Source organism: Calidris pugnax, unplaced genomic scaffold, assembly GCF_001431845.1.
Source record: "Calidris pugnax isolate Ruff unplaced genomic scaffold, ASM143184v1 scaffold70, whole genome shotgun sequence".
Lineage (NCBI taxonomy): Eukaryota > Metazoa > Chordata > Aves > Charadriiformes > Scolopacidae > Calidris > Calidris pugnax.
This window is the reverse complement of record NW_015090862.1, coordinates 2,971,672-2,985,245: the sequence shown is the minus strand read 5'-3', so window position 1 is coordinate 2,985,245 and position 13,574 is coordinate 2,971,672. Positions and strand designations below refer to the sequence as shown.

Here is a 13,574-nt window from a genome sequence, read left to right as displayed (position 1 = left end):
ATATGTTGAGAGCAAAACAATAACCTCCTCATTTTCATCAAGAGCTCCTTAAGCACAAGCACAGAATAATTTACCTTACAGATTAATGCGTAGGAAGGGACAGAAGACTTTGAATTAAATAATTTATTTTTACTTGAATCATACTGCCTATAGAACAGACATATGAAAATATAACCATTCCCATCTCCTGCAGTTTCTGGATCTGTTACTTACCATCTAGCTGCAAGGGATAAGTACTCGAATAAGGAATTCTGCCTTTCTTCACAACTTTCTTTTTCTGCCCTCTGATTTAACACAGATGCAAATGCACACACAAATACACACACACACACTCATTGTATATTCATTTAGACGACATTTCAGGCGAGGAGTGGAACCACAGAGAGCCCACCACAATTTTTAAAACAGAGCCTTCTCAGGCGAGACCAACACCGAACAGTCTGAGCGCCACAGCACAGCGTTACACCAATTCCATTCGTAAAAGAAGGCCAAATCAAAAGATATTACTTACATGTATGAGTCTTCTTTGTTACAGAAATACCTGTGAGGAAGAAATGACACCAATGTTAGCAAAGCGACCACTGGGTAAATTCTTTTGACATGTATTTTGTCATTAAACCATTTTATTTCAGGCACACAGTGGCCACTATAAGAGAGGAATGAAAACTGCAATGATTGTACATTAGAGGTGGGAGGATCTCCCTTCTTTGCATGCAGACATTAATGGTATATTCTCTCCTTGCACCTCATCAATAAATATTTCAGCATGTATTGCTTAAATTTTGTTGTTGGGATGCGCTGTTTTCAAACTGAAGCTGATGCAAACAGAAGACACCAACACCGCTATGGAGTCCCCTTTTATTTTCCATGGCTAAAGATTTTCCCACACTCGTATTAACTGGCGCACATCAGACTACCCAGACAGAACAGATTTGAGCAGTACAACAATTCATTTGCTGTGTTATTAAGTTCAAGTAGTTCCTTGACTGCAAGCTGTAGCTTATGCTCATTAAAACTAAATGAACAGCTCTCTCAATATGAGTATTACTTGCCATAATTCCAAGCCAGATGCAAATATCTCCAAGCTGTTAAATATATACTTTCTGAAGTAATAAAGATGTTTTTATGCTAGACAGGCATGTGGTGGCAATCACCAATGATGGTCCAGTGCCAGTGAAATTTGAGAGGCATTTTAAAAAAGCAGCAGAGTGAACAGAATGAGGCAGAATTCATAATACCAAATAAAGATAAAATTAACTCTGTTAAATGTCACTGGAATTCATGCTTGAATACAAACAATATTGTCTCCACTTTAGCAGATAAATGATGCTGTACTCGGACCCCTCAGTATTTAAGCTTCACTCTCCTTGGGGGGAATTTTATGAGAAAAGAGAGAGGTTACTGGAAGCAGTACAAGTATTTGAAATATTTCATTTGCGATTAAGGCCTGCAATGAAATTTTGGAATTGGAATTGTTTGCCTTACTATTCACGAAACATAGAAAGACCTGAATCTCTTTAGCTACCCTCCTATTGCTTTAACTGCCTCTTCCAAAACCAAATTACCGTGGAAAAAATAGGCATTTATTTCAGGCTTCTTTGTTGTGGAACATCTCAGGAAAGCAATAGGTTTTAAATAATTCAGAAAAATATAGATACCTTATTTGCAAATTTAGAGCTAGCTTCCAAAGCCAGCACATTTCAAACTATTCATGTTTTCGGTAGAGACATAAAGCCACAATGCCAACCCCAAATATGTAGCTATCAAGTTTGACATAAATGTCATGAGGATTTTTTTGTGATTACGCTGGTGTTGAATTGGCCTTTCGGTTTTGAACCACCAAGTTCTACAAGTGTGAGCACTGGAACCTTTCTTTTCCCCAAAAAGAAAAGCTGAGAGGCTCCAGGCTTTGGGAAAAGAAGTTCTGAGCAATTCTTTTGAATAATTTTGTAAATGTGAGACATTGGTAAGCAATTTACAAACATTAGAATACTAGAACTTGATTATGTTTGTGTGCTGACTTAAATTGAAAGGTCCCAGTCACATCTTCACATTCCTTATGTTAGGAAAGGAAACCGTGGAGCCAGGGTAAGCAATAAGAACTAAAGAAAAACAAATGTAACAAAAATAAAACCTTTTAGTCACAGAAGTAGCTACTACAGGGGGCAAATTGATCCTTTAAATTTGTATTTTGTAAAAGCCAGCTTTCTCAGATTTTCATTCCAGCCCAATCATTACCAGTGGGCTCAAGCAGGCGGACAGGACAGGAGCGTGTCGAGGTGGTGAGCGTTACTGTAGGACCGAGAGCTTAGGGCAAGAAGAGGGGCAGAGCAAGAAGCAGGAGGGAGATCTGAAGTATCTACAGCAAAATGCAAGAACAGGATCTTGTGCACTCTTTGGTATGAGTGCCGTTTGACTTCTTGTGTGACCACTGAACAGCACGTACAGCTCCTGACAGAGCCTTCATCACCACGAACTCTCCTAACGTTCCCTTGGCAGACGTACTCGCCCACCCTTGCCTATCTAGCCAGCTCCTACAATTTTAAGGATATTTCATGGAATGGGAAATGCAGAGAAAAATGTCTTAAACCTGAACACCATTTGCAAAATTTCCTCTCCCAACACTAGTGCTAATAAATGGATACATCAGTGCTCTTTCAGCATTATGGGAGCCATATGTGTACTTTTCTCAGAAAATAATGCTTTCTGTAAAATCACTTGGAACAGAAAGTGCTTAGGCTGTCACTTCTGATTACTCACAGCCCCTTCACAATGGGATTTGCCACAGCACAAAACAGACTTAGCTGTATTCGCTGACTGAGGGCCTGCTTTCCCCTGATACATGAAACAGTGATGGAAATATTAGTGCCTATATTTTTCTACCTAATTTTTTTTTTATATAAGATGAGTGGTGGGTTTTTCCAATCAGAATTTTCCATAATAATTACTGATTACGATCTGGTAAGGCCTTTTAGCTGCTTTATGCAAATATTTTTAGACAACCTTTTAAAACACCAGGTTAAGAGGTAGGCTTTTTGCATCTTCTTCATAATTACACTGGTAGTTGCAATGAAACCAAAGTATTTTGCTTTGAAGGAACAGTGCAGTGACTAACTGCAGTCTGGTGGAACGAGGATAAGTGGTACAAGTGAGTTCAACAGGATTAGATTTAAATTAATCAGGAATCTTTACTTATGATAAAGTGAGTTGTGAATTTTTAAGAAGCCTTCCCTTTCACACCAGTAACTGTAAGTGACTAGAAAAACTGAGAAAAAAATGTACCAGCATATCCAAAGAGTTACTTAGGTTGGATACGCTATAACTAGTGCTTTAAATATAAATATTAAATATGCAACACATTCCTACACTGCTGCCATCAGTTTTAGTTTTAATGCAGGAAGCCAGTGACTCTGCCATTCAGAACATTCAAGAAGTAGAGTAGTCTCCTAGAAATGAGTGTACTATGACCAAAAAAAAAAAAGAACCACCAAAAAAACACCAGTCTGAAAACTACTTAATGTAGAAAAGGGGAGTTACAAGATCTTTGGGTTTCTTTGGGCCTATGCTAACTCCCACTTGTGTATATGTTTGAATGCCTTTCCTGTGAGCTGTATCCTAGAAGACTTACGCAGACAACTCATCAGTTCTTTCGAAATCAACAGGATCTCTTGAGAAACTAACTCTGCAAGTCTAACATACATCACTAATTTTCTTCACAAGATTAGACATGATTAACTGGGATCGCTCGCATTTGTAAACATTTCTGGGGCTGGACCATCAGTTTACGTAGATTTGAGCAGACACTATATAATAAAACCTAAACATAACTCACCACTGAAAGACAAAGATTTATTTGTTTTTAATAAGTGGAGCACAAAGAACATACTGGTTCCTTTCAAAATGTTACTTAATGAAAAATCCCTTTTTTTAATGGGCTTAATTTCAAAATGTGATAGACTGGAGTAATACGTGAGCACTTGCCACTATTAACACTATCTTCAACAGCCAGTTTTCCATTCTTTAACAAATAAAAAAAAAATAAAGAGAGGAAGAAACAACCCTAACTTCAGTGTTGCTAATACAAAAAGACTTCCTGACTTAACCAACTAGACTTCAAAGTAAAGCAAAGGAAATGTCATGAAAATACCACAATATATCACTGCCATGGTTATCAGTGAGTGAAAGTTTCAGTATTACAGTTATCACAGAATTTATCACTTCGGCAGTGCAATTTGACATTCCTGATCAGCACCAAATCTTAAACAAATTAACTTCTTAGACTTTTCATTGTTGCTATGCAATGCTCTTTGCAACAACAATCGACTTTTTTTTAAATGAAAAGAATTCATACACCATTCCCTTTCCCCCTCCCACTAACAATATGTAATTTGCCATGATGGGTGGTATTTACAAAAATAGCTTTCTGGATGCAATGAACTTTGAAAAGAGTATCTACCAACAGAGACAGGATATTCTTTTGCAAGCGGTTAGCCTGACTGACCTTCACTAGTCAGCTTCAAATAGAGATAACAATGTCTTCAAGTACAAAAAGAGACTCAGATATTTTATACATCATAAGCTATTTCTCACAGTTGCCCATCCAAATAAAGAAGCATAATGAAACACTGCTTAGTCTGTGAACCTAGATCCCTGCTGCTGTTGTACAGTTGTCAACTTCCCATTTTTCAAGGGGAAAACATACTTTGATGTACAGAAAGATAAGTAAAAAGTCCCCTGTCTGGCAGAATACATTACTCTGCAAAATATCAAAGGAGGATATTCTTGAGTGCAATTTTCTTAAACCCCCAAGAAAATTCTTCCTCAGAAATTTGCATGGATAAACACAGGCATCACTGGCAAAGCGCATCACTGATCTCCAGGACTTCTCTCAAGCAGCACCATGTTTCCTTTGCTTCACGTTTTGTGCCAAAATCAGGTGATTAACATTGGTCTGATGACAGAACATCTATGTAGATGGTATATGTATATGATGCTTTGCTCATATGGGTATGTGTATCTATATATATATATATATATTTATTTTTATTTTTTTTTTTACTGTCTTCTACCCTCCCCTCAAGCCGGCATTATGTCTCTAGCATGTTTTGGAACTTTGGAACCCATTTTATGATGGTTTGGAAATCTTGGGGGAAAAAAAAAGTTAAAATTTTAAACTCTAAGCCTCCTGCTGACATATTGTGTAAAATCAGAAAGAAAATGGATTACAAGTGTGGATCCTACTGTGTTTCATCCTGTCACTCCACTGCTTCTTTACTCTGTCACTACACAAAGCCAGCAATTAAGGTGGAAGATTATATGTAACACTCGGGCACTTGCAGAGAACCTACCAAAGCAGAATAATAGATCTGAGTGTATTCAGAAATTCAGAAAAGAGCTCATTCCTTTAGAAAATTTAATAATGGTTTATATTAAAATACGTAAGGATCTCTGGCTTGAAGGAATTTTATGATCTTTGTAGGCCACTGTTTATGGTGACCAAGGTGAAAATAACATACACAGAAGTACTGTAAATACAACTTCAGTGAATTTAACCAAACAAAACGATGTTACAAAACAGTGCCCTTGTCTAGGACAGAAGAGCTGCTAATGATGATCGGTGGACATTACTGAAAGTGCTCCAAGTAATTTTAGTATTTTGTTTCAAAAATTGCTAATGGACACTAATGCTCATAGTTCACTCAAAAAAGAAATAAATGATGTGCTAGGGTAGCAAGGATCAAGGGCAACATCCACTAGGCATGTAAGAACAAGGAAACTTTCCATAATTACGAAAAACAAAAAAGAAAAAAGAAAGAAAAAGGAAGTTCCTTTTTTTTAAATAAAAAAACCCAACTTCAAATACGATGACCATAATTTTTTAATATAATATTCCAGTTTTTCCCAAACTTGTTCACAGCTTTTACTGAAAAGGAAAGATCCCACCATGCAAAACAAGGGTTTTTCAGCAGGCCTAGATCCTTCTTTTGTTCCCAAGTCCATAAGCATATACCAAAGTTCCAGGAATCAAGATTGATCTTAATGCTTCAGTACTGAAAAAACCCAACCTTGCTCTTCTAAGATTCACAGCTATTTCTTATACCTAAATTCTATCAGAGTATTATTCAGAGTTTTATTTTTGAGGTGTTGCTTTAATCTTACTCCTGGAATCACCTGATTATATCAGAATTAGCTACAGAAAATTTTCCACAACACACTTGTTTTAGTTTCTACTCAAATATGGATGCAAGATATTCGAGACAAACATATTAAAACCCCAAGGATTTAAAAAAAAAAAAAATATTTTGACTTTATTTTATTGAGATAGACAACTTTTTAGCTCTTGAAACTCAGACTGACTTCCTGATTCCGAGAGTGACTTGCTGCATCATCTAGGCCTTTTATGACTTCATTTTTCAGTAGCTGACAGCCTGCCCTGCCCCACACCCCTTAAAATGATAGTAGCACCTGTGAAAATGGAATACAAATGACTGCAATCCTTTCAAAGTTACAGAGTGCTCATAATAGAGAAAACATCATGAGTTGCCATCTGTACAATTCTCAGTTAAAAGAATTCCTTGTTCTTTCTAGATTTTTCCCAAATAAAAAATTCTTAACAGACCCCCAACTGATTTCAAACCTCTGATGGCAAAACTGCTCCAAAAGAAACCAGAAATTAAGAAATAAATTCAAGATCCAAGTGTCCATGTTTAAGGCTGTGACAACAATGCTGTTGTTATTACATATGCAGTTAGTGTTAGCCCAAAATTAAAATACTAACTTCTCATCTGTGATTAACATTGAACAAACCATTTCTTTGTAATATCCTGGACAACTGACCACATGCAACTCCTTGTTTCAAATCTTCCTATAAACAGCCTGTTCCCAGCTGTATGGAAACCTTGGATTAACACATGTTCGATGCCGAAGTCATCTTTTTATGTGTGGCCATCACACACAGATAGTTCCTAAGTGCTGGCATCATACGTGGCTGCTGGAACAGAGTGCTAACTTGCTTTCTCTGATGTGAGATTAAATACTGAACAGATCTGGGAAAATAACAAACAAAACCCTTAACTGTAAAGACGATTATATTTAACTAGTTCTTTGTTCTTGTACAACTTCACTGAAGGTCCCTCTGAGCTTTAACATTTCTTTTGTCCTCACAAATAAACAGTGTCTTAGATTGGGAGAAACAAAATGGAGAATCTTCATTAAATAGCCATTAAGTTCTTACAGGACAAACGTTGCCACAGAACACATGGCCAGAGAGCAGGCTAAACATCTGTCCCCCATTTGTACTATATTTCACACATTTAAAGTCAAAGATAGTTCAGAACTGTACATAAGAGTGTACTTCCAGGAGGAGTCTGTATAGGAAAACCATGAATTAGCTTCGTTTTAATGACTATTAGTTACACAATCGACTGAGCAAATCACAAAGTACGGATTTCAAAACAGTCTTACAGAGCAACACAGGTGCACTGAAACCAGCCAGTCACAGAATTCCTTAGTACTGTATATTGACTTAAACTGTGAGCCTGATTGCCAGTCCGTGTTTGACACAGCTTTAACGGTGAGAGGAGAACACTGCTGCGAGCGTGGCAGGCACCACCACCCTGAGCAGCACTAGACTTTTTCCTCCCTGTGACATTCAAAGAGCAGAGTCTCCTTCAGCTGAAGGCTCTGTCCTACCAGCACGCTAATGGGAACAATTTGTTTAACTTGCACTAGATACACCTGCAAGAAGCTCTGTAATGTGCGCAGTTTCCTGAGGGGAATCAATCCTCACAGCAAGTCCTCCCTACCATTTGATTCATTGACTCCATCTCTACTTTCCACTTAGTGGGATCTTGGACAAAGAAAATACCCCAGCAGATGCCAACCACTAAACAAATAGCATCATCTTTGCAAACTCCCTGCTTGTTGATATCAGGGAGAGTCAACCAGGACCGTTTGGAAAAGCAGCAAGTCTGGTAGGTAGATGTGCACACACGTCTGTGTGCTGGTCATCCCACAGTCTGTGCTTTTGTACAGGTAGGAGTACAGCTTTCCTCCTCCAGCTTGAACCATAAAATTGCATTTTACTTGGCTGCTCTTCCAGACCTATCAGGCACCTCATCCCAAGAATACTTTGGAGGTAATTTCAAAGCAACATTTTTACTTAAACATAGCGCTCTACACTCTTATACAAGACTTTCAGGCCACCTTGTTCAAGAGTACTGACAATTTAACATTTAAAAGCATGAGCCAGGCCTCAAAGAGTTGACAGTACTTTCACAAAACCCAGAAAATTATCAAACTACAAATAAAAATTGAGAGTGGGAGCTATCTTCCTTTATGCTAACTCAGGCCAAATGTTTTCAGACGTTTCTCCTGGTGCATGGACATCTGACTGTCCTTAGAGCAAAACTGAAATTCTCAGAGGCCCAGGAGCTGAGATATTGGCTGCGATAGCAACCACAACGCTGCAGTGGTTCTGATGACACCAATTCTCACCTAGAGGTAATCCTTCAAGATGGGAGATAAAAGAAGCCTCAATGCCCCAATTCTTTGCCTTCAGGTAGCTAGGACTTCATTTTCACACAGGCTGTTAAAGCTCTTTCACATAAATAAACCAAACCAAAATGAAATAAACCCAAACAACTATCAAATGTATGCTTCTAGTGCTTGCTTCTTCATACAACTAGGAATTTATTATTTAAGAATATTGCGAAGTTAAATACACTGGATTACGATTTAAAATGATCTGATGGATATTACTATGTCAGGGAAGGAAAAACTATGGGTTTCTATTTAGAACACATTTTAAGACACAATTGTAGATTATTTTTCATTTTATTCTACCCTATAATACTTTTCAATAAAACCTGTTGTATTTAAGAATATATCCATTTATCTTCTATGCTCACTAATGCTACAGGAGACAACCAATGAAATCCTCTCAGTATTTCTATGACCAGAAAAAAGCCCAAGCTGTTGATGAGCTGCCCATAAGTAAAATATGACCATAAAACTCTGGTAGCTGTATACATTCATAAAATACAACAAAAGAAACTCCCCCCAAAGAAATAAATTTCCTTAATTTATGGGTTACTGACCCACCACTCAGTTTTCTGAAACCACATCTAGGGGTTGTTGCTACTGCAGCAGGCCACCTGCTTTTACGTATAGTGTTCGCATCTACAAAATTATTCAGTTAAGATTTAGGCCTCCAGCATCCAGTAACACATGTAACAAATATTTACCAATTGCAGAACCCAGTCTTGATGAGCATTAAGCCACCTACAGCATATTGTACCACACACTGTTAGGTATGGCAGAATCTACTTGAAATAGCATTAATATGCCACATACAATTCCGTAAATGTTATAGAATCTATCAAAGCTGGCATCCAAAATACTTGGTTAGTAAGTATGCTGCAATATGCCCTGCTGATTGGTTACATCCAAGTATTCTTCTTCCTTTTGGTCTTGAATATGTTCAAGTCAACAAATATGTTCACTTCTCTTGAAATAAAAAGATCAGTGAGATTGCCATCATTTAAAAAATTAAAAAACTTACTACCAATTCAAATGTCAGTCTTAACTGCCTGGTTCTCAGGAATAACCATGAAAAGAGAAAAGGTTCATAAATGAGTTATTTCAAATAAGCAAAATATACCTAATTGAGAAGTATATATAACAATTCTTCTAACACCTTACTATGAGAAGTAACATTTGCACACTCCTCAGTAAGAGATAATCACCTACAATTTATTCGTGTACTCAAAGCAGAGTAATTCTTTTGGATGGCCAAATGCAATTGTTTTTTTACCCCTCGAAGCCAGTAGTCATTCTATACAGGAAGGCAGGTTCTAGCAAATGGAAGTCCTCACAGAAGCCCAGTATTAGATCATTAAGTACGCTCTTAATCCACATCAAAACAAGATTTCAGCTTCCTAGAGCTTTAACTGCTGGACAAAATGAGGACAATGATTATTATTAATCGCCAAGATGCCAATGCAAAGAACACCTTGCTACTAAGTTTTGCCTGCACCATGTTCCAATGCCCTGAAGCATTTCCTACTGTCCTACCACAACTACTGCTTGGTCAGCTCTGCGACCATGGTCACTTCTAATAAGGAACAGACGAATCCATGGACTATTCAGATGTACAACTCTGATGGCAGTGGGAAGGAGCAGGTCAGGTTGTAAAATTGGGATGAAAAAGGATATAGGAAAGTTACAAAGTAATTGGAACTTGCTATATTTTTTTATCTGAAAGATGGCATTTTGACTAGCACAATCCCCCCTGATACAACACAGATAGGGCTTCTCTGCTGAGCTGGAAGAAATGGCGTGGGGGAAGGACACTATCAAGTGATTTATCAACCCCATTTGCTCTGACATACAAGTCGCTCTGGGAGATCTCCGATCCAAATATAGCCACAATAAAGTCCAGGTTAACTTTTGAGAACAAGCAGGAATATCACACAAGGTGATACGTTTGCAAGCTACAAGCACTTTTTTTGGTCAATTCCTTCTCTAACTTACAATCAACCTGTGTGATTGCACTTTACTGAGTAACTTCTGTGACTGACTATAGGTAGAGCTGTAATGTTTGCAAAGATGTGAGCAACTTACTAAAAAACCAAAACAAAGCAATAAATAAATTCAGGCAAACCCCAAAATGCTAAGATTTATCCCACACCAAAAAACAGGCAACTCCACTGTGGGTACTTTTTGTGTTTTCCTTGGTGTTACTGGGTTGACTTTTTTGCAGTACTTCACATCATCAAGTTAGTGCTTCTATATCCTCAGAACCCAAACACTGCAGTTTACAGACAAAGAAACAGAAACCAAGCAGTTACGTAACTCCAAGTCACGTATTTATAAACTGGGTTGCGGGCTCAGCGCAGCAATCTCAATTCAAAAACTCTCCAAGCAAGGACTTTCTCACTGCATCTTTCACAATCAGTTCGTGACTTCAACAAGATGACTGAGATATGGCAAGATAAGCAGTATAATGTATCTGAGGACCAGAATTTTAATGCTGCATCTCATAGTGTAACCCACATATATTTTAGAAATGAAATTGGGGCCTCCATTCTAGAAGTAGCTCACGTAATAATGTGCTGAGGCCCCATTATTATATGTATACGTGCTAAGATCTCACCATGAACACAAAGAAAGTGTTTCCTAAAGGTTTTTCAAATCATCCTATAGCATTGAATAGCTAATTCCACACTGACTACACAGAATTCAGCATAGTACTGGGGATTTTCATGGGATTTAAAATGACAGCTGTCCCACAAGGCAGCTATTTCTCTGCCATCCAAATCATGAAGCAAGTTTATTAGACCAACTGAATTCCTTGGTTCACCCAAGGACTTTCATCTACGTAACGCCTTGCATGAGTTTGGCCCCTTGTGCATCAAACGAAAGCAACTTTGGATATCAGGTTCTTACTATGATTTGAGGATTATTTTAATTGAAAGGTCATAGATATTTTTAATAAGGAGCATATTTCCTTTGCTCAGTTGTTCCGCAAAGTATTTATAAAGTAATATTTTTGATCCAGAAAAATGGATTCCTTACATATTATTTCATTTATCCCAACTGAATAATTTAGCTGCAATGTGCTTGTACATTTGCCTTTCAGTATTCTTCTGAGACTGACTGTTGCAAAAATTCCACTTTTTTTTCAAGCAGTCTCCTATCATGGTAACTTTTTTCATTTCAAAATATACTGAGGTTGAATCTCAACTTTTCATTGCTTTGCTCTCCTGAGGAAAAGAACTAAGATTCTATTATGTCGTCTCCATCAGCTTCGATGAATGAGGGGAAAATAGGGAGAGGGAAGGATTTGTGCTAGAAGTTCATGCAAAATTTGAGACTTGAATATAGCACAAGTAGCACTTCAACACTTCAGACTCCTTCAGTGCCGAGACCCCTGGAGAGTTGAGTTTAAATCACTAAACTTATTTCAGGAAAGGGGAGAACACTCTGGAGAAAAGTCTGTCGACTCCAGCAAAATTAATAAACTGGTTGCTCCTGATGTGAACTACATTTCTTGACAGGAGTTTGACAAATTTCTAATTCCCTCTTAGCTACCTTGTGAATACTGCACTTGTTGCTCCTTTTTAACAGTTATTTAATACTACAGCACAATAGAAGTGAAAAAAAATGCTCAGTTTCACTCACCTTGCACTTTCAGTGCCAGTTATAAGTGATAAAGGAAAGCTATGACCTTCCTCAATGTCTGTTAAAAAGGGCAGCCTACTCTTCCCTCATTTAAGATGCTTATGTACAGGAAAAAAAAAAAAGTTGAATCCCCATTAAATATTTTTTGTTTAAAGAAATAAGAAGTAATAAACTAAAACAGATTTCAAATAAGAACTCTGTAACATTATACATTTTTAAACTAATGACAGGGGCTAGTTGTCTTGTCTCCTATGTGCTACAAACCTAAACAGAATTAGTGACATGTATTTATCATCTAACTGCATTCATCTAGCACAATTACACATGGCCTTCACCCATAGATTTATGGGATGTGATTTGCAAAGCAGCCTGCTGCCCACCACCTCTCAGACCATCCTACCCCAGTGAGTCTTGTCCATTCATTCTTTTGGATCTGAAAGGCTTCTTGTTTATCATACATTAGACTTGAAATGCAGCAGACTACTTCAAACAAGTATTTACCACTTTCAATATGTACATCAACTCGGCACAGAAAAAAGAAAGTTAATTTTAGATATAAGCTCCAAGCGAAAATCCTGCTTCCAACACACGTTTCAGACTGACTTTAGCCTTTCTTTCCTCTCTGGGCGCTGAACTCATGGAAGCTATCAGTGTCGTGTATCTCTCTTCTTACACATAAGCCTGTGGAAAGGGACCTGTTTCCATGACTGCAGCGAGCTGATGTGATTGACACAGCGTGGCTGAATCTGCCAGGCTGGAGTTCTATGGTTAAGATTTCGACAGTATGCTCTAAGGCTCGAGGGACCTGTACTCACATTCTGGTTTTGCCACCAATTCCTCCAGTGACTGTGCAAAATTCACATAATTTTTATGCATTACAAACTCCTACTGAAGTAGGTAAATTCAGCCTGTTCCTTCCTCCCCTTGCCTAGTCAGTTCATATGATAATCTTTTTAAGATGGGTCCTGATTCTTGATATAAGTTTGAATCAACTTTATTCATTGGTGTTCCTTTAACTATTAAAAATACTCTCTAGGGATCAAAATCACTGAGGATCATCAAAATAAAAAGATTTTATTTTGGGAAAACAGAGAAATTTTCAGTCAACTTTGTACTTTATATCGCCATTCACAACACCTCCCAAAAGCTGCAGCTATGTCTAACCACATTGAGCCAGCAAAATTCTTTCCTTAAACTTTCTGCTCCCCGAAGACAATGGTTCCCTCAGGAACACAGCAAGAGCTTTTACAAATGCTTGGAAGCAATATGAAGCTGAGTAGCAGTAAAAAAGAAAAAAAAAAAAAAGGGGTATGAAAATATCCAAATAATCCCACATTAGTTATTCTCAGGGCTCCAGGGAAATTAAACAAGAGTGGGGAAAAGGCATAACC

The 13,574-nt window shown here is 37.7% G+C and overlaps 1 protein-coding gene across 1 annotated transcript in view; it reads right to left on the bottom strand.

The window, feature by feature from the left end:
* Positions 1-13,574, bottom strand: part of RORA (RAR-related orphan receptor A) — a 217,196-nt gene that overhangs the window by 111,675 nt on the left and 91,947 nt on the right. Inside the window, exon 3 of the mRNA XM_014944530.1 lies at positions 512-541. Coding sequence (XP_014800016.1) covers positions 512-541 — 30 coding nt within the window. The remainder of the gene's footprint in view (positions 1-511; positions 542-13,574) is intronic.